The sequence below is a fragment of the Procambarus clarkii genome, chromosome 27 (genome assembly GCF_040958095.1).
Source record: "Procambarus clarkii isolate CNS0578487 chromosome 27, FALCON_Pclarkii_2.0, whole genome shotgun sequence".
Lineage (NCBI taxonomy): Eukaryota > Metazoa > Arthropoda > Malacostraca > Decapoda > Cambaridae > Procambarus > Procambarus clarkii.
In genome coordinates, this window is record NC_091176.1 from 6,255,157 (window position 1) to 6,281,852 (window position 26,696).

Here is a 26,696-nt window from a genome sequence, read left to right on the forward strand (position 1 = left end):
TATAATATAATATATAATAATAATAATAATAATATATAATAATAATAATAATAGTTTTTGCTACCTTCACTTGCTAAGAGACTTTTGATGGAATATTTTGCTGAAGAATTGTACATGTCAAGTGATGTTTCACTTAACATGATCAATTGGTTGCAGAGCCTTCAGCTGTAGAGTTTTTGTTAGTCCAAACATTTCAAGTTTGTTTAAATTTTTGAACCCCAGTTCATGAGATTTTATTTTTGAATATTATGTTTTGGAAAGGTTACCAGATAAAACTTTGGCTGTCATGACATACGAGAGTGAGCAAGGCCACAAAGTAACATAATATAGTGAACCATGGTATGCATGATTGCAGCCGTCACTCTCAGAATGAGTGGAGAGGCTACAAATGTCAAGTACTTTAAATATAATTAAAAAATGTATGGTTTTCACAAGAGATAATTTCAAACTGGGTTTCTAATGTCTTTTATGAAGAAACTAAAGAACATATATACAACAATGAGCTCAGGACTGATCATCACAGGACTCTGCTTGCTACGTCCCTCCAGTCTCTGTAACCCTCTCTTTCCTGTTCACATGCATGCCACCACTTGTGTGTTGTGCACATCTATGCCCTATTTTGTCTCAAAGTTGCTTGCTGTACCTGCCCACTTTCTCAGTCTTCTCTCTCTCCCTCAAGTTCATTTAAGTTCACTTCTATTAGCATTCATCACCACTTCCAATATTCACTGTACACCACATAATCTAGCACCATAGCATATTCTCCCCAATCTCAGCAGTATTACTTTCCATCCTTGATAATGTTATTAACTTAACTATCAAAACTTTCCTTTTAATATTTTTATTTTTGAGCCACATTACTGTATTTCAAAAGTCTTGCAAGAATATGCAATATAAAGAATAAAATCTAATGTTAGAAATGCACCTGCTTATCTGTTAGAAGTGTACCTGTTAGAAATGTGTTTGCTTACAAAAACCTTGATTCTTGCTTGACAGTTAGCTGATGACGGCAAAGGCTGGCAGGAAGCCTCAGCAGAAATAGAGCGTTGGGGGACTCATTTAGAGCTTTTGCGTTCCAATACATTCCAAAAGCTGCAAAGGAGCAAAGATCCACGACTCAGAAGTTATGCCAATAAGGCAAGTTCCTCTACTAGATTGTCAAAGATCATAAAGTATTTTTGTTGACACTGCTCAGGATTGTGGATGTTAGTTATATTGCACTTACACCAAATACTGTACTTAGCAGTGGAGTTTTTTTTATCAAGAAGAGAATGAATCTTGTGTGTTCTTAAATATGCTGAACCTTGTTCTAAATTATCTAATTTTAACTCGCACAGAGATAAATGTTGTCTTGTATAATTAAGAACCACCATATCAAGCTTAATAAATTTTATCCACAAAAATGTCAAATATGAAAAAAGGAATAATAAGTTCTAAGATATTATGGAATGGAAATTCTAAATATGTAACATTGCACATTATTTTGTTTGTAGTTTGCTCAGACCGGCAGCAGTGAACCTTTGCTGAAAGAGTTGTCATGTTCAGTGTTGATGGAGGGATCAAGCCTGGATGTTCTGCAAGAAGTGTTGAGTGTTTATCCTGAGGGCTCCACCACCACACCTGAAGATGTCATTATGGACACACTCAGGCTCTTGGTCTCTCACTGGAAGGGCCAGGATACACAGGTTGCTTGTATTATTTTCCACTCGGCTTGTTTTAGCAGTAAACATAACAGTTTTTCTTTTCTATGGATATCAGAATCTAACAAATGAATTTTGTAACTGAAAATTCCTCCTTCCACACCTATTAAAACAAAATAGTTATGTTTCTTCAACTTTTTTCACTCTTGAGATCAGAAGTACTGTTTACCATTCATTCTCTAAAGAATTTATCAAGATTATTATGATATAACTGGTGAAAAATTTAATGCTTGGACAGCAACTATGTTCATACCCGCCTATTCACAAAAAAAAATAATCCAAGCAATAATTTTTCATTATAGAATCATTAATTTGTATGGAAAAGGTAAGAAAACCACAAAAATAAGTGAATATTTATCGTTGCACTGGGTGGAGTTGGTGTGCAAGGCTGCGTCTGGCACTTGTCTACTGGTGCTTGACTTTGCCCACGCTTCCTCTTTTATCCTAGGATGTTTTACTTATTGTTTTATCACTTTTTCTTTATTTACATTCAGAGAGAGCTATTATATCCATATTTGCATCATACATGTAAAACCCAGACAATAATTGTTTAAATTGTCATAAGACGATAACTGCATTATCCTAAGAATTGTCAATAGATGATAATCTCTGCCTAAAGGTTAATTAAGAGAGCTTGTTAGTCTAGATAAGTGTCTCAGTCTCTATCTTTGTCTTTGTCTATCAAAGCTAGAATGAGGTATGCACTTTATTATTAATATAAAGTTGCTTTTGCTTTCTGGAGTTTGGACAGCTGTTGAACACCAGATCTGATTAATTTTCTGGGAAAAGTCCTCTTGGGGCTTTGTGAAGCTACACTGCTGATATAGTGCCAAACTACTAGGTTCCATTAGTTATCTAGAGGTTATCTTGAGATGATTTCAGGGCTTTTTAGAGTCCCCGCGGTTCGGTCCTCGACCAGGCCTCCACCCCCAGGAAGCAGCCCGTGACAGCTGACTAACACCCAGGTACTTATTTTACTACTAGGTAACAGGGGCATAGGGTGAAAGAAACTCTGCCCAATGTTTCTCGCCAGCGCCTGGGATCGAACCCGGGACCACAGGATCACAAGTCCAGTGTGCTGTCCGCTCGGCCGACTGGCTCCCTGTCACTGAGTCACCGAGTTCTTTCTGCAGGGGGCTTCTTTGGCTCCCTGGAGCTTATTGGGCTGATATATGCTATATTAGTCTGGGACTACAGTCAATGGAGTTCTGCCTACCGGGGACCACGAGCCAGAACCTGGCCCCCCTCAGAAAGGCGCAGGGAGCAATGGCCTAAGGAAACCTCCATTGTATTTGGGAATATTCCATGTTTGCCATTGACTGGGGTTAGGCACCCAGAAAGGTAGGCTTTCCAAAACAAACACCACGTGGTAGGAAATTGCAACCCAAGACTGAACAGAGAAATAGAACTCCCAAAAAGAAAACAAGGAAACAAGCAAACCAGCAAACGTCATCCACCACCACCGTGCTGCTTGTCTGCACAGCTTCCCCCCCCCCCCCAACACCCGGCGCCGGCTGCCTGGTGTACTACTGTACTACTCTTGGGTTCTAGGGTTTTCTTCCCTAAGGCCTTTGAGACTCCACTTTCATAGGGTTCCTGCTACTTTGCATTTACCCCACCCTTGGGGCAAACTGGGGTGTTGGGGTCTTGTTTGGCTCTGTGTAGGAAGTGATGTTGCTGGTTGGGGCGCATGGTGCTGTGCAGCTCGTCTACCTAAGATGGCCGTGTTTCCTATTATTCCTGTTGTTGTTGTTGTTGTTGTGCTTTTGCAGAGTCTTTTATTTTTGTTTCTTGCATGGAAGAGGTCTGCCTGGTTTGACTATTAGTCCTTCTAGGGTATTTTTGGAGGCCCTTCTCTAGGCCCCCGTGCATGTACACTTCACAGGGGTTCAATTTTAGCCCAGTTTTCTCTTTGTTGACATTCTCATTCGGGCTCAACTGGCTTTGCAGCATCATCAGAGTCCCATCTCGCCTTGTGCGAGTTTGAGGGTTGTTCGTTGCCCGTCTCAGGATGATGATCACCTGTTTCGCCTCCTTCATGCTGCCTGTTGGGTTGGTGACACCTTCAACTCGGTGTCTTGCGATATGTGCGCCCCGCTCGTACTCCTGTTTACCCATTTTTCTTCTGAAGTTCTTAGGGGTCAGGCGGCATATGCGTTACATGTTAGGTATAGCTTGTTACAATGCTTTAGGTTGATTGCCTGCTCAGATGCCCCGGGGCTGCCACATTTTAGTTTTATGGACCTGGTTCTGGGGGCGTTGGTCGCTTTGACCTTGGTTCAGTCTGCACCTTCAGGTCCTTCCACGGTGGACATGGTTTTCCCTCCTCTTTCTCCCCCTATTGTCGGCTCCCAGATGTCTGAGGGTTTTGGAGCCGGGCAGGATTTAGTTGATGAGACTTGGCCGGCTTCATGGGCTGCCACATTCGGCCGGCTTCATGGGCTGCCGCATTCGAGACGGAGACGAATGCATTTGAGCCTGATCCTCCTGCCAAAGATTTTGGGTCCTACCAGCAGACCACCTTCTTTGCTGCCTTTTCCTTTCCTTCAGGGGTGGAGGGCATGGAGGACGGCTCTCTCCCGAGGCTGGTCCCAGGGAGCCAACCCCGGGGTGGTTTGGACCCCCCCCCCTTTGATCCTGCTTGGGTTTTGGTGCCCACATCATGGGGTTTGTTGTTACAGGGAAGGGGTTTTCTTACCCCTCTTCCCTGTACAATTTTGATTTAAGGTCGGCTCCTCTCTGGGTTCCCTTGTGTTCCTCGGCTCCCTCTTTCCGGAGGTTTTCTGCCTCTCGCATCCCGCCTAAGGAGGTTCTGGAGGCTCTTGTGGCTTATCACCTTGGGAAGACGGGACACCACGAGCGTAGCTCTCATCCTGTAACTACACTTAGGTAATTACTTAAGTAATTACCTGCGAGACCCGGATTTTGCCTCTATGATGGATCTGTCCTCGTTTTAGTATGGTTCGTCTTCCGATTATTGGGTGCGTTATGAGTTTCCGTAGTCTTCCTGGCTGGCAGACTGCCCTTTTTCTCAGAAAGTAGGGCACGGGTTTTGTTAGACCCGCACGCTTGATTGGCGGGAGGCTGCTACCGTTCTGCAGGTATACTTGGGGAGGGGGAGGGGGGGGGAGTGATTTTGACCACCTTAATTGCATGCCTTTCTGGGGGCAGCCCCGTTGGCTCACTGGAGCTATCCAGGCTGATATGCTAATGTCAGACTTTGGCATCAGTCATGTGTATGGAGTTTTGTGGGCCTTGATCTTGAGGTTATCTTGACATGATTTCAAGGCTTAGTATAGTGTCCCCGCAGCCTGGTCTTCGACCAGGCCTACACCCCCAGGAAGTAGCCTGTGACAGCTGACTAACTCCCACATATCTATTTACTGCTAGGTAACAGGAGCATCAGGGTGAAAGAAGCTGTCCATTGTTTCTCGCCGGTGCCCGGGATCAAACCCGGGACTACAGGATCACGTGTCCAGTGTTCTGTCCACTCCCTACCACCGGTGGTAGGTCCACCTACTGGGGACCACGAGCCAGAACCCTGCCCCCTCACAGAGGTATGAGGAGCATGGCCTATAGAAAACCCCCCCCCCCTCCCCGTGTGGTTGGAAGCATTCAATGTCTGCCATTGACCAGGTTAGGCACCAGAAAGGTAAGCATCCCAAAACAAACCTCCAATTCTGGTGAAAATTGCTACAAAAAGCCAAACAAGTAGATAGAACTTGTAAATAGTTAAACTTGAACCAGTAAATAGAACAGAAACGAGAAAATGGGTATGACATCACACGTCTCCGCGCCACCATCTGTGCAGCTTCCCCCTCCACGGGAAGGGGAAGGGGGAAGCCAGGAGTGATTTTTCAGTATTCGGGGTGTATGCGACTAGGGGCTCCCTTCCTTAGGTGCACTGTAAGTACTGCCCTTGGGGATTGGGGCCACCTTCCACATGTTCCTTGGGTTTTGCCTCTGCTAGGCCGTTTACTGCTCGATTTTCTACCACCCTTTGTGTGCTGGGGTGTTTTGTCTCCCTTGTTTTCCTAGGGTACGGGGCAGTTTGAACTGGTACGGGGCGTTTTCACCATTCAAAGCAGCCGGCTCTGTTCTTTTGGGTATGCTGTCCTCTTGCAGGGTTTTCTTTTTCTTTGTTTTCTTGCCTGGTGGGGGTGGGGGGGGGGGGCTTGCCTTGATTGCTCCCCCCCTGAGTGCGGTGTCTGGGTACTACATTCTCTTCAGGTGGTATCCCCCCCCCCCCCTGCTAGGTCCCTGTGAGTGTACACATCCCGGGGTTTCAGCTCTTAATGTGTCGTTTGGTAGATTGGGCGACGGTTAGCAATACCCTGCCTGGGCTTCCCTGAGCATGAGTTCCATCTTGGGACCCTGGGAAACCCCACGGGGGCACGCCAGTCCGATGAATGTGTTCCCTGGGTCCCCCCCTCGCTTTGTGCGAGTTCAAGGATTGCTCTGTCCCCTTGTCTCAGGGTGACTCTCATTGTTTTTTGCCTCCATCACACTGCCTGTTGGGTTGGTGACACCTTCAACCCGGAGTCATGAGAGTTTTGTTGCTTGCTGGTGACTCGGTTTACCCTGTCTAGTAATGACATTATTCAGGTACAGGCAGCACAAGTGTTGCATGTTAGGTTTAGGTTGTTGCAATGCGCTAGGTTGGTTGCTACGCCGGATGCCCTGAGGCTGCCCCGTTTTGCTTATAGGGACCCGGACTTGTGGGTGATGGTCGCTTCAGCCTTGGTTTCGTCCACGTCCCCTCGTCCTTCTCCTCCTGTGGTTCAGTCTGTTAACTCCCTACCCCCACCCCTCTGCTTCCGGGTCCGAAACATCTGAGGGTTTCCGAGTCGGACCAGGGTTTAGATGGTCTTGAGACTCTGGCAGTCTTCGGGGATGCCCCTTCCGGTGTGGCGATGGAGGCATTCGCGTCTGCTCTCCCTGCCGAAGCCTCTGGGTCTGACCAGTGGGCCCCCTTCCGTCCGACTTTTATGGCTGCACCAGCCTTTTCTTTTGAGGCTGGTGCTTTGGGTGATCACTCAGCCCTGGGTCCATATACGAAGGATCCCGGGGCTACCTCAAGGTGGGGAGGGGCTGACTTGGGGCCTTGGGTCCCATTGGACCCCGCCTGGGTTTTTCAGCCTTCAGAGCGGGGCTTACTGTTACAAAGAGAGGGGTTTTCCTTTTCCCCTCTGCGTACGAGTTGGATTTGGTGTCTACCCCCTTCCCAGGTTCAGTTCGGTGTCCCCTCGGGTGCGGCGGTTCCATCTTTCCGAAGGTTTCCATCTTCCCACATCCAACCGTCTGCGGTTCGGGCAGCCCTAGCGGCTTACCTCCTGCGTGACCCAGATTACGCCTCAGTGATGGATCCGTCGTCTTTCAGGTTTGGGACTTCGTTCTCTTTCTGGGTCCGTTACGAGGTTCCGGAGTCGTCCTGGCTGGCGACTGTCCTATCTTTGCCTTGGAGGCTTGGCATTCTTTGTCGTTTCCGCACGCTTGAGTGGCACGAGGTTTCGACTGCGGTTCAGGTTTTCCTGGGGGGGTGACCTTGAGCACCTCAATAAGTGCTTGTTTGCTCCTGCCCTTCCCTGGGATGTTGGCGTTCTGCAGCTCCATGTGCAGGTTCCCTCCCTTTTGGCTGCGCAGGTGGCCAAGGATTTGTGCACCAGGGGCCTCTTGGCTTCGACCTTGCGCTTCTTTTCCCTCCTGGAGTTGTCTTCGGACTGGCTTGGGGAGGATGTGGGGGCACTCGGGGTTGTTCTGGGGTCTGGTGCCTTGGGCTCGGCTGCTTGCGTGTCAGGCTGCCTAGTTGAAGCTGTTTGCGGCGATCTTGCGGGATGCGGTTGCCCAGTTTTGCGCTTCCCGGCTCATGTGTTGACAGGCGGTGCTTGCCTCCTCTCTGGAATCGGCCTGGGCCCTGGCTCTTAAGATATCTTCCCCCTTTTGTTCTCTGCTTTTTGCTCCTGCTGCCATAGCACAGTATATTCAGCCTGCTTCGGCCAGTTGCCGTCCGATGTCGGACTTGTTAGTTCTCCGGAGGTCTCGGGGTGGGGGGCCTACCTTGAGGAGTCGTGCCAGGGCTCGGGGCTCCTCTTGTCATGGTAGGCCACTGGTGCCAGGTTCAGGCTTGGCTCCGCCTTCGGACCCACCTTCGGCTGGTCGGCGCGGTGTTCGCCCTCTGCGAGGTTCGGGGTCACGCAAGGGGTGCCGGCCCTTTCGCGGTTCGCCCGATTGACGGGCGATGGGGGGGAAGGGTTGTGCTGTCCGCTCACGCCTGGTCCCACTGATTTGTAGGCGTTTCGGGTCGTTTCCTTCAGCCTTCGGTGGCATTGAGTGGCCCCTCCTCCTTTGGGGGGTTTGGGGCTGGCGGGGCAGGCTGCTTCTCCTGCGCTCTGTCGAGTCATCTGGGAATGGGTTTGCTTGGGCGTCATCGAAACGACGACGTCCCTCAGATGGGTTTTCCGTCTATCTCCAGTGCCGAAACAGTACTGTGCGGACCTGAGGTTCATTCTGGACTTGTCCTGTAAAGGAGGGGCAATGAACCCCTGGGTTCATTGCCCCTCCTTTCGGATGACTACGCTTTCTCAGGTTCGGCTTCTGTTGGAGCCAGGGTTCTTGGATGGTGTCCTTGGACCTCCGGGACTCTTATTGGCATGTCCCGATTCATCCGGGGTTCAGGGGACTGGCTTGGTTTTGTTGTGAGGCGTCAAGGTTACCGCTTTCGTTGTGTCTCGTTCGGGTTGAATCTGGCGCTTCGCATGTGATCACGCGAAGCGCCATCATCTGGGGCGCTGTGTTCTTTCATCTGCGGCGCTGGCTTCGGTCATGCTGTTGAATCTGTTTGCGCCGATTCTCCGGGAGGTGGTGTCTCAATTCTTTGAATCTCGCCTCGCGATTCACCAAGCCATCCTTGTTCTCTCCTTGGAATCCGCTTGGGTGTTGGCTCTTAGATTTTCATCACCTTTTTGTCTGTTGTTGTTTGCGAACAGTGCTGTGAGTCAGTTTCTGCAGGCGGCCTCATCTAGTTACCGTCTTCTTTCAGATTTGTTGGTTCCCCTGAGTGGCCATTCTTGGCCCCCACAGAGGGGTCATGCCAGTGCTTACCATATTCGTAGTCTTACTTTTGGCTTGAATCTGACACCTTGTGTTTTCACAAGTCTTTATCTGGGTTGTGGTGACTCCCCTGCATCTGCTAGGGGTTCGGGTTCTGGGCTACTTCGACGACTGGTTGGTGTGGGCTCCCAGTTGGTCTGCTTGTCTGCTCACCAGGGATGTGGTTCTTTCCCAGCTCACCAGGTTCGGGTTCCTAGTAAACTGAAATACGTCCCATCTGGTTCCGTCCCAGGTTCAGACCTGACTGGGACTCATGTGAGACTCTCTGATCGCTTCTGTGTCTCCCCTTCCTGCGACATTGCTGAGGCTGTGGTTCCACCTTGAGCTGTTCCTGGGGGGGGGGGTCCTGGGTCACTCCGCAGTTGCTGGCTTCAGCACCTGTTCTGGTTCCTTCAGGGAACATCCCTTCCGCCTCTCTTGTGACTGCTGGGTTCGACCCCTATGGGTCTTGCGTTAGTTGCTGCGTCACCGGCTTCCTCTTCAAATTTATCGGGGCTCATTGCCATGGTACTTCCCCGATTTCTCGCTCGATATGTTCACAGATCCCTTGTCTCTCGGCTGGGGCTTTGTGACCAGGACTGACCAGACTGGTCAGGGGCAGCGGGCTCCGTCCTTCTATCGGGCTCGCAGCACAGTGCAGGAGTTTGCAGCAGTTTAGCTTTCGCCGCAGAGGGTTTGGGTCGCTCGGGGCTCAAGTGATCAGGCTCCATTCGGACTGCACTCCAGTGGTTCATTGTCTGAACCATTGAGGTTCTCTTCGGTCCTTAGCTCTTTAGGGCTGGTCACTTCGGGTGACTCATCTGCTAAATTCTCAGGGTTTAGCTCTCCATGCAGTTCACATCCAGGGAATGCCTAATGTCCTGGTGGATGGCCTGTCATGGTTCATTCCTCTGTCCATGGACTGGACGGTCGACGCCGAATCCTTCTGTTGGCTCTGCCTGATGTTCGAGTGCCGGAGATGGACCTTTTCGTGTTGGCGTGGTCCTGATGTCTCCCATTATATGTGGCGCTGTTCCCAGACTGAGAGGCCATTGGGGTGAACACTTTTTGGCAGGATTGGTTGAGGTGGGGGGTTCCTGTATCCCCCACCGGTGGGTACAAATGAGGACCTGAACCATAATACAGCATACAAAACACAATCGAATCTGCTCATAATAGGTAAACAGCATGTCAAGGATTTGGGAATAATGATGTCCTGATGATCTAACATTTAGGGAGCATAACCAAGCAAATATTGCAGTCAGCCAGAAAAATGATAGGATGGATTACGAGAACTTTCAAATCCAGAGATCCCATCATGATGGTTGTACTCTTCAAGTCACTTGTGTTGTCCCGTCTCGAGTACTGCTCAGTATTCACTTCCCCCCTTCAGAGAAGGAGAGATTGCTGAAATTGAGGGAATACAGAGAACATATATGGCACGCATAGACGCGATAAAGCACCTAAATTATTGGGATCGTCTCAAAGCTCTCCAAATGTTCTTACTAGAAAGGAGACAAAGAGAGAGATACCAAATAATATACACATGGAAAATACTGGAAGGCCAGGTCCCTAATCTCCACAGTAAAGTAACAACGTACTGGAGTGAACGATATGGAAGAAAATACAGAATAGAACCAGTGAAGAGCAGAGGTGCCATAGGCACAATTAGAGAACACTGTATAAACATCAGAGGTCCGCGGCTGTTCAACGTCCTCCCAGCGAGCATCAGAAATATTGCCGGAACAACCGTGGACATCTTCAAGAGAAAACTAGACTGTTTTCTTAAAGATGTTCCAGACCAACCGGGCTGTGGTGGGTATGTGGGCCTGCGGGCCACTCCAAGCAACATCCTGGTGAACCAAACTCTCACAAGTCAAGCCTGGCTTCGGGCCGGACTTGGGGAGTAGAAGAACTCCCAGAACCCCATCAACTAGGTATCAACCAGGTACTCTTCCGCTCTTCGCGTCTGGTCTTTTTGACGCTGGTGTATCACAATTTACATGGGGACCAGGTGGTTTCTTTGATACTGTCCCTTCTGCGGTCTTCCTCTCAGGACAGTATGAAGGCTCATTGCAGTCTATCTTCCATTTCCTTTTTTTTCATAGGGTCTCATCAGTGTCTGTTCCAGTTGTTTTGTCCTTTCTTTCTTGACTTTTCCTGGACTTTTTTTCAAGATACTGCTGCTTCTTATTGTGCAGTATTGGCAGAGCCGCTCCAGCTTGCATTCAGGGTGGATGTCACTCCTGCTCCGTTCCGTAAGTTCTCGTGCATTTTTTCACCTCCGGCCTGCTCATACATCACCTGAGCCTTTGTGGTCTTTGGACCGGGTGCTTTCATTTCTCTCCTCTCCTCAGTTTGTGGTGGCCCCATAGGTCCATGATTGTTTTATGAAATCTTTGCTTTTGTTAGCTTTAGCCTCTGGGGATGACATTGAGGAGCTTCATGCTCTTCTCTGGTACAGAGGGTTCTGCTCATTTGGTCCCGGGGGGTCTTTTTGTTCATTTGCAGCCGTCTCCTTTTCTGGCGAAGAATGAAAAAAGCGGGCTTCCGGAAGGGTCCATGGGTTGTTGATGGTTGGTTGGTTGGTTCGGCCAGGGGTGCATCATGTTTTGTGTACGGTTGCAGCTGTATGTCATTACTTGCAGGACCAATGGTTTGGTGACAGTAGATACACTCTGGGTGGATCAGGTTTGCCTGGTTCCTTGTTCCAGAGCTCGTGTGTTTCAGGCTGTCCGCAGGGTTATCAAGTCTAGCCAGTCTGCGGTCTACCATGGTGCCCATGATGTAAGGAAATATGCTGCTCTCGCTGCTGTATTTGGGAATGTCTTGGGTTGACATTTTGGCATGAGGATTTTGGAAATCGAACAGGGTCCTGGCTGCCCGTTATCTTGTCAATGTTTTGGTCCCTCTGTGGCCTTGTGCTGCTTTGGGATGTTTGTCCTGGCCTGTTGTCACTAATTAGTCTCGAGACATGCGATGCTGCTGCCTCTGGGGTAAGTCTGTTTTACCTTCTCTGTGGGGTAGATAGTTTTAGGGAGCTGACAGAACTTCCCACAGAAAACCAGCTTTGAATGTAATGGAAACTCCATTTTCTGAGCAAGCCCTGGAGTCTCCCTGGCACCCTCCCTTCCTTCCTTCCTCCGGTCGGCGGTTTTCATTATTTTACGAACTGGCGGGTGCAGCTGCCCGCTCACCAGCAGGGTGTTTGTAAGAACATTGATAGGTGTTGGGGTTACTGCATTCCCTAAGACTTTTGAGTATTGTTAATTATTAAAGGGCAGTCTTGATTCATAAATATGCTTTTCTGTTCAGTCACATACAGCAAGTTTTAGAATTACTGTATGTAAAGCCAAATTATTTCAGCCCACCTAAACGAAATGCATTTTCTTTAACTGAGTGTCAAGCATACTAAATACTTTACCATAAATGATGGAGAGCACTGCGGGAGATGCCTTTCAAAACAGGTTTTCAAATACAGTGTCTTTAAATTCATTGCAAAAATGTTGTATATTTCTGCTCAGTGGCTCATTATCATTTGAAATACAGTACTTAAATTATTGTGAGAGTGAAATATTAATGGCATTAATTTTGTATTTCCTCAGGTGAATGTAACAGTAAAGGATTGTAACCACCTGAGCATTTTTGATCATGTTCTCCTTCAAGTACATAACTACCTGGAGGAAGGGAGAGACCTACTGACAGAGGAGGAAGTTCTTGATGAAATACGCAGCTTATGTAATGATCCTTCAGTGCTTCTTACTACGAAAGTAGACGTCTTAACTATAACAGAAAAGGTGAGATAACAGCATGTAATTAAAGCATGTGTGTGAAGCATCAACCACTGTGGAGTATTAGTGCACAGCTGCTGGTGTATTAGTGCACAGCTGCTGGTGTGTTAGTGCACAGCTGCTGGTGTATTATTGCACAGCTGCTGGTGTGTTAGTGCACAGCTGCTGGAGTATTAATGCACAGCTGCTGGTGTATTAGTGCACAGCTGCTGGTGTATTATTGCACAGCTGCTGGTGTATTATTGCACAGCTGCTGGTGTATTAGTGCACAGCTGCTGGTGTATTAGTGCACAGCTGCTGGTGTATTAGTGCACAGCGGCTGGTGTATTAGTGCACAGCTGCTGGTGTATTAGTGCACAGCTGCTGGTGTATTAGTGCACAGCTGCTGGTGTATTAGTGCACAGCTGCTGGTGTATTAGTGCACAGCTGCTGGTGTATTAGTGCACAGCTGCTGGTGTATTAGAGCACAGCGGCTGGTGTATTAGTGCACAGCGGCTGGTGTATTAGTGCACAGCTGCTGGAGTATTAGTGCACAGCTGCTGGTGTATTAGTGCACAGCTGCTGGTGTATTAGTGCACAGCGGCTGGTGTATTAGTGCACAGCGGCTGGTGTATTAGTGCACAGCGGCTGGTGTATTAGTGCACAGCTGCTGGTGTATTAGTGCACAGCGGCTGGTGTATTAGAGCACAGCGGCTGGTGTATTAGTGCACAGCGGCTGGTGTATTAGTGCACAGCTGCTGGAGTATTAGAGCACAGCGGCTGGTGTATTAGTGCACAGCTGCTGGAGTATTAGTGCACAGCTGCTGGTGTATTAGTGCACAGCTGCTGGTGTATTAGTGCACAGCTGCTGGTGTATTAGAGCACAGCGGCTGGTGTATTAGTGCACAGCGGCTGGTGTATTAGTGCACAGCGGCTGGTGTATTAGTGCACAGCTGCTGGAGTATTAGTGCACAGCTGCTGGTGTATTAGTGCACAGCTGCTGGTGTATTAGTGCACAGCGGCTGGTGTATTAGTGCACAGCGGCTGGTGTATTAGTGCACAGCTGCTGGAGTATTAGTGCACAGCTGCTGGTGTATTAGTGCACAGTGGCTGGTGTATTAGTGCACAGCTGCTGGTGTATTAGTGCACAGCGGCTGGTGTATTAGTGCACAGCTGCTGGAGTATTAGTGCACAGCTGCTGGTGTATTAGTGCACAGCTGCTGGTGTATTAGTGCACAGCGGCTGGTGTATTAGTGCACAGCGGCTGGTGTATTAGTGCACAGCTGCTGGTGTATTAGAGCACAGCGACTGGTGTATTAGTGCACAGCGGCTGGTGTATTAGTGCACAGCGGCTGGTGTATTAGTGCACAGCGGCTGGTGTATTAGTGCACAGCGGCTGGTGTATTAGTGCACAGCGGCTGGTGTATTAGTGCACAGCGGCTGGTATATTAGTAATTACCTAAATGTAATTACCTAAGTGTAGTTACAGGATGAGACCTACGCTCGTGGTGTCCCGTCTACCCAGCACTCTTATAACGATTTTACCAATTCCTGTTACTATTTTGTATGCAGTGATCATATCACCTCTTTTTCTTCTGTCTTCTAGTTTTGGCATATTTAATGCCTCTAACCTCTCCTCGTAGCTCTTGTCCTTCAGTTCTGGGAGCCACTTAGTAGCATGTCTTTGTACTTTTTCCAGTTTGATGATGTGCTTCTTAAGATATGGGCACCACACAACCGCTGCATATTCTAGCTTTGGCCTAACAAAAGTCGTAAACAATTTCTTTAGTATTTCGCCATCCATGTATTTAAAAGCAATTCTGAGGTTAGAAAGCGTGGCATAGGCTCCTCGCACAACGTTCTTTATGTGGTCCTCAGGTGATAGTTTTCTATCTAGACCCACCCCTAGATCTTTTTCTTTATTAGAATTCTTTAAAGATTTCTCACATAATATATAGGTTGTGTGGGGTCTGTTCTCCTATTCGACATTCCATAACATGGCATTTATTAACATTAAATCTCATTTGCCAAGTGGTGCTCCATATACTTATTTTGTCCAGGTCTTCTTGAAGGGCATGACAATAATCTGAGTTACTTATCCTTCCTATTATCTTAGCATCATCAGCAAACATGTTCATATAATTCTGTATGCCATCTGGTAGATCGTTTATGTAGACAATGAACATTACCGGTTCAAGAACTGAACCCTGTGGTACTCCGCTTGTGACATTTCTCCAGTCAGATACATTGTTCCTGATTACTGCCCTCATTTTTCTGTCAGAAAATTTTACATTCATTTTAGAAGCTTACCTGTCACCCCTCCAATATGTTCCAGTTTCCAGAACAACCTCTTATGTGGAACTGTGTCGAAAGCCTTTTTTAGGTCCAGATAGATGCAGTCAACCCAACCATCTCTTTCCTGTAAAATCTCTGTGGCTTGATCATAGAAACCTGAGTTAATTCAATACACAGGATCATCCGGATTGAAAACCATACTGTCTGTCTGATATTATTTCGTTTCTCTCCAGGTGTTCCACCATTTAGTTTTACTTATTTTTTTTTTCCAATATTTTGACTATTACGCTTGTCAATGATACAGGTCTATAATTGAGGGGGTCTTCCCTACTGCCATTTTTGTAGATTGGAACTATGTTAGCCTGTTTCCACACATCTGCTACAACGCTTGTACACAGGGATGTCTGAAAAATCAGGTGAAGTGCATTCCGAGCTCAGAATGCTGAGCTCAGATGCACATTCTCTCAGAACCCATGGTGAAACTCCATCTGGGCCAATTGCTTTGTTCTTACTTAGCTTCAAGAGCATATTTTCACTTGGTCTCTAGACACATCTATGCTCTATGTTGTTCTTTGGAATTCTTAATGTGTCAGGTTCCCTGAAGATTTCATTTTGTACAAACACACTTTGGAACTTTTTGTTTAATGATTCACTCATTTCCTTTTCATTTTCTGTGAATCTGTCTTCCATTTTCAACCTCTGAATATTATCCTTTACCAGCAGCTTGCTTTTAATGAATTTATAGAACAAGCCTGGATCTGATTTACTTGTCTGCTATACCGTTTTCAAAGTTCCTTTCTACCTCTTTCCTTACTGTCGTGTAGTTGTTTCTTGCATCTTTGTATGGCAGGTATGTTTGGGGATTTGGCCTCTTCCTATAATGATTCTCTGCTTGTGTCTTTTGATCTCTGGCCCTCTCGAAATTTCTGTTGAACCAATCCTGTTCTTAGGTCTGCATCTTTGTTTTGGTATGAATGTTTGTGTGCCTTCATCATATATGTTGCAAAATTTAGCATACTTCTCATTTACTACTTTGCCTAGCAACAAGTCCTGTCCAATTATACCCATTAAAAAATTTCTTAGTTCCCTATAGCGTCTTCTCTTGAAATCTAGTTTATGAACTGCTTCAATGTCCCCATTCTCTACTAGATTATATCACAAAACATATTTAATGTCCAACAGAACATGACTCTTTCCCAAGGGAGGAAAGTAATGGATGTCAAATACCTGTTTTTCTTTTCTGGTGAATATTAGATCCAGTACTGACAGTACATCCCCTTCCCTCATTCTTGTGGCCTGCTTGACGTGTTGATACTATGAATGTCTCCAAGATGAGGTTTACAAATCTGCCTGTCCAAATGTCCTCCGTTCTTGCCTCGGAGGCCTCCCAGTCTATTGCCTTAAAGTTGAAGTCCCCCAGTACCAACAATCGAGATTTATCTATGTCAGCTCTTACCATTATGAGGCCCTCTCGTTTGTCATCCAGTTCTTCCTTTGTCCATGTGTTGCTTTCTGGTGGGCTGTAGGCATTTAAAATTATCAGCTTATCATCTTGATTCCACCTGCAATGCTGTAGTGCAGACTAGCCACTGTATGGAAGAACAGGAAGAACTGGAAGACAAGAAAAGAGCATAATTGTAATACTCGCCTGTTTCACCTATTTTTGCTTGCGGGGGTTGAGCTCTGGCTCGTTGGTTCCGCCTCTCAACGGTCAAACTACTGATGTATAGGTTCCTGAGCCTATTGGGCTCTATCATATCTACATTTGAAACTGTGTATGGAGTCTGCCTCCACCACATCACTTTCTAATGCATTCCATTTGTCAACCACTCTGACACTAAAAAAGTTCTTTAAATATCTCTGTGGCTCATTTGGGTACTCAATTTCCACCAGTGTGCCCCTAGTGCTGTGTGCCCCTTGTGTTAAATAGCCTGTCTTTATCTACCCTATCAGTTCCTTTTAGAATCTTGTATGTGGTGATCATGTCCCCCCTAACTCTTCTGTGTAGTACACAGCTGCTTATGTATTAGTGCACAGCAGCTGGTGTATTACAGTGTACAGCAGCTGGTGTATTACAGTGTACAGCAGCTGGTGTATTACAGTGTACAGCAGCTGGTGTATTACAGTGTACAGCAGCTGGTGTATTACAGTGTACAGCAGCTGGTGTATTACAGTGTACAGCAGCTGGTGTATTACAGTGTACAGCAGCTGGTGTATTACAGTGTACAGCAGCTGGTGTATTACAGTGTACAGCAGCTGGTGTATTACAGTGTACAGCAGCTGGTGTATTACAGTGTACAGCAGCTGGTGTATTACAGTGTACAGCAGCTGGTGTATTACAGTGTACAGCAGCTGGTGTATTACAGTGTACAGCAGCTGGTGTATTACAGTGTACAGCAGCTGGTGTATTACAGTGTACAGCAGCTGGTGTATTACAGTGTACAGCAGCTGGTGTATTACAGTGTACAGTGGCTGGTGTATTACAGTGTACAGCAGCTGGTGTATTACAGTGTACAGCAGCTGGTGTATTACAGTGTACAGCAGCTGGTGTATTACAGTGTACAGCAGCTGGTGTATTACAGTGTACAGTGGCTGGTGTATTACAGTGTACAGTGGCTGGTGTATTACAGTGTATAGTGGCTGGTGTATTACAGTGTTCAGGAACTGGTGTATTACAGTGTACAGTGGCTGGTGTATTACAGTGTTCAGGAGCTGGTGTATTACAGTGTACAGCAGCTGGTGTATTACAGTGTACAGCAGCTGGTGTATTACAGTGTACAGTGGCTGGTGTATTACAGTGTACAGTGGCTGGTGTATTACAGTGTACAGCAGCTGGTGTATTACAGTGTACAGCAGCTGGTGTATTACAGTGTACAGTGGCTGGTGTATTACAGTGTACAGTGGCTGGTGTATTACAGTGTACAGCAGCTGGTGTATTACAGTGTACAGCAGCTGGTGTATTACAGTGTACAGCAGCTGGTGTATTACAGTGTACAGCAGCTGGTGTATTACAGTGTACAGCAGCTGGTGTATTACAGTGTACAGTGGCTGGTGTATTACAGTGTACAGCAGCTGGTGTATTACAGTGTACAGCAGCTGGTGTATTACAGTGTACAGCAGCTGGTGTATTACAGTGTACAGCAGCTGGTGTATTACAGTGTACAGCAGCTGGTGTATTACAGTGTACAGCAGCTGGTGTATTACAGTGTACAGTGGCTGGTGTATTACAGTGTACAGCAGCTGGTGTATTACAGTGTACAGCAGCTGGTGTATTACAGTGTACAGTGGCTGGTGTATTACAGTGTATAGTGGCTGGTGTATTACAGTGTTCAGGAACTGGTGTATTACAGTGTACAGTGGCTGGTGTATTACAGTGTTCAGGAGCTGGTGTATTACAGTGTACAGTGGCTGGTGTATTACAGTGTTCAGGAGCTGGTGTATTACAGTGTACAGTGGCTGGTGTATTACAGTGTTCAGGAGCTGGTGTATTACAGTGTACAGTGGCTGGTGTATTACAGTGTTCAGGAGCTGGTGTATTACAGTGTACAGTGGCTGGTGTATTAGTGTATGGTGGCTGGTGTACAGGAATGTAGTCACTACACTGTAACATGCCAACCACTCTACACTGAAAGGAGCATAATTGTAGAACATTAAAAGTATGCTCACAATATTAAACATTATGAACTAGTGATGGGATGAGTTAGATTGTGATACCAGTAAGTTGCTAAGGGGAAATATTGCTGGGAAATTGACAGCGAAATTGAATTGTTATGTAACACTTATCAAAGATATTGCTTTTTTTATTTAGCAATATTTTCTGACTGGAGCCCCTTTGGCTCCCTGGAGCTTATTTGGGCTGATATGGAACTATTAGACTTTGGCATCAGTCAATATGAATGGAGTTCTTAGGCCTACCAGGGACCACGAGCCAGAACCTGGCCCCCCTGAGAGAGGCACGAGGAGCAATGGCCTCCTCGTGAATTGCATGTGTGATTTGGAGCATTCTATGTCTGCCACCGACCCGGGACAGGCACCCAGAAAGATAAGCACCCCAAAACAAACCCTTATTCTGGTTGAAACTACTACTAAAAGTGAAACGAGTGGACAGAACTCCCCAAAGAAAAATGAGCAAACAAGCATGACGTAACCATGTTGCTGCGCTGCTGTCTGCGCAACTTCCCCTCCCCAGGAGGGTGAAGGGGGAGCTCCAGACCTCTCGTGCCAGCTACCCACACATTCAGTTCTTTGCTGATGTGATTGAGGCTTGGTCGTTTGACTCCAGCTCCTGTTTCTTATCTCAGTGCTGTGCCTTGTGTGTAGTGCTGTCTTCTGGGTGGTGTGTAAGCTGGGAGTAATCTTCACTGGTACTTGGGCTACATGCGCTTAGGGTTCCCCCCTTCCCTAAGTGCCCTGTAAGTACTGCCCTTGGGGCTTGGTGTAATCTTCCACAAGTCACCTTGGAGTCTACCTCTGTTGGTCTTTTGCTGCTCAGTGGTTGACCAGCCTGAGTGTGCTGGGGGGTTTCCTCCTTCCTTGTTTCCCTTAGGGTAAGGGATAGTTTGCACTGGTAAGGGCACAGGGTTCTGCAAAGCTAGTTATCACCTATTATAGCGGCCAGCTCTGTTCTGCCTGGGTACGTTGTCCTCTAGCTATATCTATATCTATCTATATCTTAGGTTTATATATCTGTGTTCTGGGTGGTATCCCCCTGCTAGGGCCCCCATGAGTGGACACATCCAGGGTGTTCAGTTTTTAACAGTTTGATTGGTAGACTTTGGGTACCTGCCTGGGCTTACCCTTAGCGATACCAGTCTAAGGGTCCCTGGGAAACCCCGTGGGGGCGCAAGGGTTCCGTTGGATGTGATTCCTGGGTCCCCTCTCGCCTTGTGCGAGTTTGAAAGTTGCTCTGTCCCCTTGTCTCAGAGTGACTCTCACTAATTTTACCTCAGTCATGCTGCCTGTTGGGTCAGTGACACTTTTGACCCAGAGTCCTGTGAGATTTGTTGCTTGTTGTGACTCACTTTACCTAGTCCACTGATGACTTTGAGGGTGCAGGCAGCTCAGGTGTTGCATGCTAGATTTAGGTTGCTCCAACACATTAGGTTGATTGCTTCCCCGTAAGCCCCAACCCTGCCCCGTTTTGCTTATAGAGACCTGGACTTGTAGGTATTGGTCGCTTCGGCCTTGGTTCCATCCACACCCCACTCGTTTTCCCCCTGCTGTGGTTCACTCTAGTCCCCCCATTCCCCCTCTGCTTCCGGCTCTGAATCGTCTGAGGGCTTCGGGATCAGGCCAGGGTTTAGAAGGTTCTAAGACTCGAGCAGTTTTGGGGATTGCCCCTTCCAGGAAGGCGACGGAGGCATTCGAGTTGGTTCCTACAGCCATGACGACGGGATCTGACCAGTGGACCCCCTTCCTTCCTGCCTTTCCGGCTGCCATGGTTTTTTCTTGAGGCCGGGGCTTTGGAGGACGACTCGGCCCTAGGTCTTGGCGTAGGAGGTTCCAAGGGTTAGGGAGGGGCTGACTTGGAGGCCTTGGGTCCCATTGGACCCCGCCTGGGTTTTCATACAATCAGAGCAGGGACTTACTGATACAGGGAGTGGGGGGTTTTCTGCCCCCCCCCCCTCTGCGTACGAGTTAGCTTTGGCATTGGCTCCTTCCCGGGTTCGGTTCCGAGTCCCTTCGGGTCCGTCTGTTCCATCCTTCTGGTTTTCGGCTTCCAGCATCTCGCCTACTGAGGTGCAGGCAGCCTTTGTGGCTTACCTCCTGCGTGATCTGGATTATGCCTCTATGATGGATCCGTCATCTTTCAGGTTTAGGTCTTTGTCTCCATGCTGGTTTCCTGGTGAACTGGCAGAAATCCCATCTGGTTCTCTCTCAGGTTCAAACTTGGCTGGGTCTTGTGTGGGACTCTCGGACCACTTCTTGTCTCTCCCTCCGGTGTCTCTGCTTCGGCTGCGCTTCCACCTTCACTTGTTTCTAGGGGGCTCCCGGGTCACTCGGGAGTTGGTCGAGGGTTTGTGCGGGAGCCTGAACTTTACCGTGATGGTCTACCTGCTGGGTCAGGTTTGGCTTCATTCGCTATTCTGGTTCCTTCGGGGATGTCCCTTACGCCTTTCTCGCGACTGCAGGGGTTCGGCCTACAGGGGGCCTTGCGTTGGCTGCTGCATTGCCGGCTTTCTCTTTGGGTTTTTTGGGAGTTCAGTGCCTTGGCGACTACCCAAGCCTTCACTCGATGTGTTCACAGACGTGTCGTCTCTCAGCTGGGGCTATGTGACCAGTGCTCACCAGGCCCGCCAGGGGCAGTGGGGTTCATCTTTGTCGGGCCTACAGCTCGGTGCGGGAGTTTGTGGTGGTGTGGATGTCGCTCTGGAGGGTTCGGGTCACTCGCAGATCGATGATCAGGATCTATTCGGACTGCTTCCTCTGTGGTTCGTTGCCTGAACCAAGGGGGGATTCCATGCAGTCCTTGGCTCTTTGGGGCTGGTTGCTTCGAGAGACTCTTCTGCTGAGTTCTCGGGGCTTGGCTTTCTTGGCCGTTCACGTTCATGGGGGTGTCCAACATCCTGGCGGACAGCCTGTCTTGGTTCATTCTCCCTGTCCTCGGAATGGACAGTCGACGCTGACTCATTCAGTTGGCTCTGCCGGAAGCACGAGCTCCTGGAGGTGAACCTTTTCGTGTCGGCGTGGTCAAGGCGTCTCCTGGGATATGTGGCGCCCTTCCCCGACTGCGAGGCCATCGAGGTCGATGCTTTTCGACAGGACTGGTCGAGGTGGGATTACCTGTACTTCTTTCCCTCTCAGTTCCACCGTTACTCCAGGTTCTAGCTCGCTTTGAGACTTAGCAGGGAAGAGTCCTCTTGGCTCCTTGGTGGCCAGTCCAGCCTTGGTTTCAGGCGCTGCTTGCTCGGTGTCCGAACCTAGGGATTTTCCCGTGGCTCCACCTTTCTCAGATGATCGGTCCGGTCTGTTACGTGGCTGGTTTGATCTTCTCGAGTCTTCATGTCTGGTATTTTTTACTCTGGTCCATCACCATCCGTATGGTGATCAGGTGTCTTCGTTAATGGTGTCCCACCTGCGTGCTTTGTCTCAGCGGCAGTATGAAGTTTCCTGGCGGTCCTTTCGTTTCTTTTTTGTAGGTATACTTCGCTTTCTGTTAAAGTGGTTTTGTCCTTTCTCTCGTGGCATTTTCAGGACTGTCATCTTACGCCGAATACTATTACCTCATATCGTGCGGTACTGGTGGAGCCGCTGCAGCTTTCTTTCGGCATCGATGTTACTTCTGCTCCATTTCGCAAGCTGTCTTGGGAGTTATCTTGAGGTTATCTTGAGAAGATTTTGGGGCTTTTTTTAGTGTCCCTGCGGCCCGGTCCTCGACCAGGCCTCCACCCCCAGGAAGCAGTCCGTGACAGCTGACTAACACCCAGGTACCTATTTTACTGCTAGGTAACAGCTATAACTATAGTTGTTTAGTTTCCGGAGTTGTTTAATTTCCGGCCTGCTCATGCTCATAAGCCGTTCTGGTCGTTGGACAGGATTCTCTTTTATCTCTCTTCCCCTCGGTTTGTAGTGGTCCCTTCAGTTCAGGATTCTCTCTCTAAGTCTCTCTTCCTGTTGGCATTAGCCTCTGGGGGGTCGGGTCTGGGAGCTTCATGCTCTCCTCTTCATAGGTTTCTTCATTTGCTGCTGTCTCCTTCTTTCCTGGAGAAGAATGAGATGGCTGCTTTCTGGAGGGGTCCTTGGGTTGTTGATGCTTAGTTGGGCAGCCATGGAGTGTTTCATGTGTTGTGTCTGGTTGCGGCTCTCTGCCGTTATTTGCGCGCCATGGCCTCTGTGTCCGTGGACGCAGTTTGGGTCAATCCGGTTTCCCTTCTTCCCTGTTCCAGGGTTCAGGTCTCCCAGGTTGTCCGCAGGGTTATTTGGTCTAGTTAGCCTGTGGTCTATCCCCATGCCCACAACATTCATAAGTTTGCTGCTCTTGCTGGCGACTTTGGCAAAATATCTTAGGCTGACATTCGGTGCGGGTTTTTTGGTGGTCGAATAGGGTCCTGGCTTTGCACCTCCATGGTTAATGTTTCAGGTCCTTGTCGGGCCTGTGTCGCTTTCGGTCGGTGGTTGCAGCCAGTTGTCTCGATTTCGCGTTGAGGGGCGAGTGCCAACTGCCTCCTGGATAAGTCCTTTGTGTTTTCGTCTCTTGGTAAGTAGATCCAGGGAGCCAAAGGGGCTTTCCCCAGGAAACTAGTGTTGAATATAATGAAATGCCATTTTCTGGGTGAGACCCGGAGGCTCCTCGGTATCCCTCCCTCTTTCCGGTCAGCAGTTTTTTCGTGTGTTTTTACATCCAGCCTTCGAACTGAAGGTGTGGGTAGCCGGCGCAATGGGTCTGGGGCTCCCCCTTTCCCCTCCTGGGGAGGGGGAAGCCGTGGCATGCAAATAATGGCAGCGGGCCGCAACCGGACACAACACATGAAACATCCCTAGGCTGACCAGCCAAGCATCAACAACCCAAGAACCCCTCCGGAAAGCAGTCATCTCATTCTTCGCCAGAAAAGGAGATGGTTGCAAATGAACAAACCTATCACTGGAGCCAAAAGTGTAGAAACAAACCCCTATTCTGGTTGAGACTATTACTAAAAGTCAAACAAGTGGACAGAACTCCCCAAAGAAAATCAAACAAGCATGACATCACCACGTTGCTGTGCAGCCATCTACGTGGCAATGTGATGACATCATGCTTGTTTGCTTGTTTTTCTTTGGGGAGTTCTGTCCACTCATTTGACTTTTAGTAGTAGTTTCAACCAAAATAGGGGTTTGTTTTGGGATGCTCACCTTTCTGGGTGCCTGACTCGGTCGATGGTAGACATAGAATACTCCAAATCATATGTGCAATTCTATAGACCATTGCTCCTCGTACCGCTCTGAGGGGGGCCCGGTTCTGGCTCGTTGTCCCCGGTAGACCTAAGAACTCCATTCACACGGAGTATACATAAAGGCTAGAAAATTAAATATTATATTGATCCCAGCACAGATAAGTGCATTTTCTGTAGCAATGTATCTTTACAGACTGTTATGTATTCTGCTTTATATTCAAATATATGGATATAAATTGGGCAAGTTTAAATTTAGAAAAAACCTTGGTAAATAGTAGTTACGGCCTGCTTGAGCCAGTAACCGGGTTCTTTCTGTGTAATGTGCCTTATAGCCTCTTCTTCTGTGATCCCACCCAAAGTCAATGGTAAGTTCTCAAGAATTGACAGTAGTAAGTAATAGTACAATAAATAAAGGGGTTATCTTGAGGTTATCTTGAGATGATTTCGGGGCTTTAGTGTCCCCGCGGCCCGGTCCTCGACCAGGCCTCCACCCCTAGGAAGCAGCCCGTGACAGCTGACTAACACCCAGGTACCTATTTTACTGCTAACCTCACCACGAGCGTAGCTCTCATCCTGTAACTACACTTAGGTAATTACAGTGTCGCTTTCCCCCACGATACTCAATATATCTGCAGTGTTCTTCATAACCCGGTGAGTCCACTGCAGTATCTTCAAGTGTTTGTCGTCCATGTTCAATGGTCATCACAGGCGAGTTCACCTTACTCAACATGGGCCAGCCCCACACTGTATCATCTCGATGTCCATATACCCAACATCTGCTCACCAGAAACACACTGGCAGAGGGCTTCAGCAACACGCTGACAGGGGTCACAAATAATATGTCCAGGGTTACCACTAACACCCTGACAGAAGTCTACTCGCTAGCAGCACTTCTCAGCAGACGACCCCACTACTGTCGTCACGTAACTCCTCTTGTCCAAATCCCGGGTACGTCAGTCCACACAACACTGCACAAGTAGCTCCGGGACTGACACACTGCTTAATACCGACAGCAGCTACTTGTTCTCTCACAGGACCAAGTCCGGAGTTCGGGACTGCCCAAGGTGAACTGCCTTCCACAGTGCAATAGACTTTCCCCATCACCTCTGTGGACATAAAAATCATTAGCCAGACTGAAAGTATACAAGATCATTGGATGGCGGCCTTTTACCGAGGAACTTGGAAATGTAGTTGAATGCACAATCTAGATGGCGTTGCTATCATTACTTCACTCACCAGAGATCATCATCATCGACCTCACCTACTGACTGAGGTATGGAACAGGAGCCTTTCACAGATTCCACACCTCTGCCAACAGATGGCATTGTCTTCATCTCACTTAACACTTTCGCGCACCCCGCGCGCCACCCCTCGACAGGGCGATATGGGCCCCAGCGTGTCATGGAAGCGCGCGTCAATTCCGAAAAGTGTATACTCTCTTCAACTTTGTCACCTCAATTTTCGTTCTACGAGATTAAATTTGGTATCATTGTGTTCGCAATAAAATTCTCTACAGCACTAAATGCATATAAACTCCAAAAGCCCGGCTAATTACCCGCAGCAAGCAGAGAAAGTGCGAACGAGTTACCCGGGAGCGCGCAAACACGATAAAATGTTTTCACTATTTTCACTCTGGTCACCTCAATTTTCGTCCTAGGTCTTTCATTTTGGTCTCAATGGGTTCGTAATAGAATTCTCTAGAGGAATATTAACATATAAAATAAAAAACCTGGTCACGCTCCAACCGCCGACGAGTTGAAGACGGGCCACGCGTTAGCCGTGAGTGAGCGCTCAGACGCCTTCCAGCTACACTCCCAATTCCCGCCCACATATGTTTAGTATTATTTCCTGGTGGTAATCTCAATTTTCGTGTTACAGCGCTCATTTAGGTATGAAAATGTTCCTAATAGAATTCTTCAGATGGATATGTGCATATAAGGGCCAATTGAAGAACAACATTGCCTGTACAATACGGGAAAGTATGAACAAAAAAAAATAAATAAATAAATAATAAAAAAATTTGCACTTACCACCTCAGTGTTGTGTGTTGAACATGACATGGGTTGAACATTTGTTTTATCCACTCCACCTGCTCCTGGAAAACTGTTGGTGCTGGGGTACGTGTGGTACGTGTGGTATGTCTGGCTCTAGCACGAGCTCCAGTACCACGCCGTGCATGAGTGGCAATCTCGACCTCAGACTCCTCACTGTCCTCACTTTCATCACTTTCAAAATCCTCATCGGCCGTCTCTGTTTCTAAATGTTCACTACTTGCATCAGTATCAATACCAACATCAGTTTCATCACTAGATGACCCAGACAAATCGTCAAATACAGCCTGAAACTTTGAGGGAGTTAGTCTCACATGCTTGTACTTCTCCTGTACACTACTCAGCTTCTGCTTTTCACGCCTTTCTTTTGCAATTTTCTTCCTGGAAGGGCCTTGTTCATGATCACTATCCATCGTGGAGTAAGCGTAGATAGTTTCTGAAGCCGCAGTAAGAAATATAGCCACGGAAAATAGCCGAAATGTTCACACGTTTGAGAAGCGAGGGGAGGCGATACCGGTCACAACAGTGGAGCGAAAACAATGGGCCGACGGCGTGTGCCGCGCCGCCTGAGGGCCACTAGGCGCAACAAAGAAAATGGGAAGACATCGGCGCGCATTTTAAAACCAGTCCCCAAAAAATCGGATAAAAACCTGATTTTTGGCGAATTTTTAAAGTGGATGACGCAATGCTGCGTCATCCCCGGCATTACCGCCAGTAAACGGATGACGCAATGCTGCGTCATCCCCGAGCGAAAGTGTTAATGCCTTGGAGATGGAGTGCAGGTCCATAGATAGCATCGATGTCACCACACCTCACTCCATAGAAAGTGTTGATATCGTAACAAGTAATTTTATAGTAAGGCTGTTGTTTTATGGAACAGTTATCTCACATATGCCAATAGACCTTCAGTTTCCTCTAATG

The 26,696-nt window shown here is 47.9% G+C and overlaps 1 protein-coding gene across 3 annotated transcripts in view; it reads left to right on the forward strand.

Moving 5' to 3' along the window:
- Window positions 1–26,696, forward strand: part of LOC123762748 (NBAS subunit of NRZ tethering complex-like) — a 504,795-nt gene that overhangs the window by 453,356 nt on the left and 24,743 nt on the right. For 2 of the 3 annotated variants that reach the window (XM_069332294.1, XM_045749508.2), the window contains 3 exons: window positions 997–1,137; window positions 1,494–1,688; window positions 12,395–12,586. In XM_069332294.1, coding sequence (XP_069188395.1) covers window positions 997–1,137; window positions 1,494–1,688; window positions 12,395–12,586 — 528 coding nt within the window. The remainder of the gene's footprint in view (window positions 1–996; window positions 1,138–1,493; window positions 1,689–12,394; window positions 12,587–26,696) is intronic. The other variant, XM_069332295.1, reaches the window with a different exon arrangement.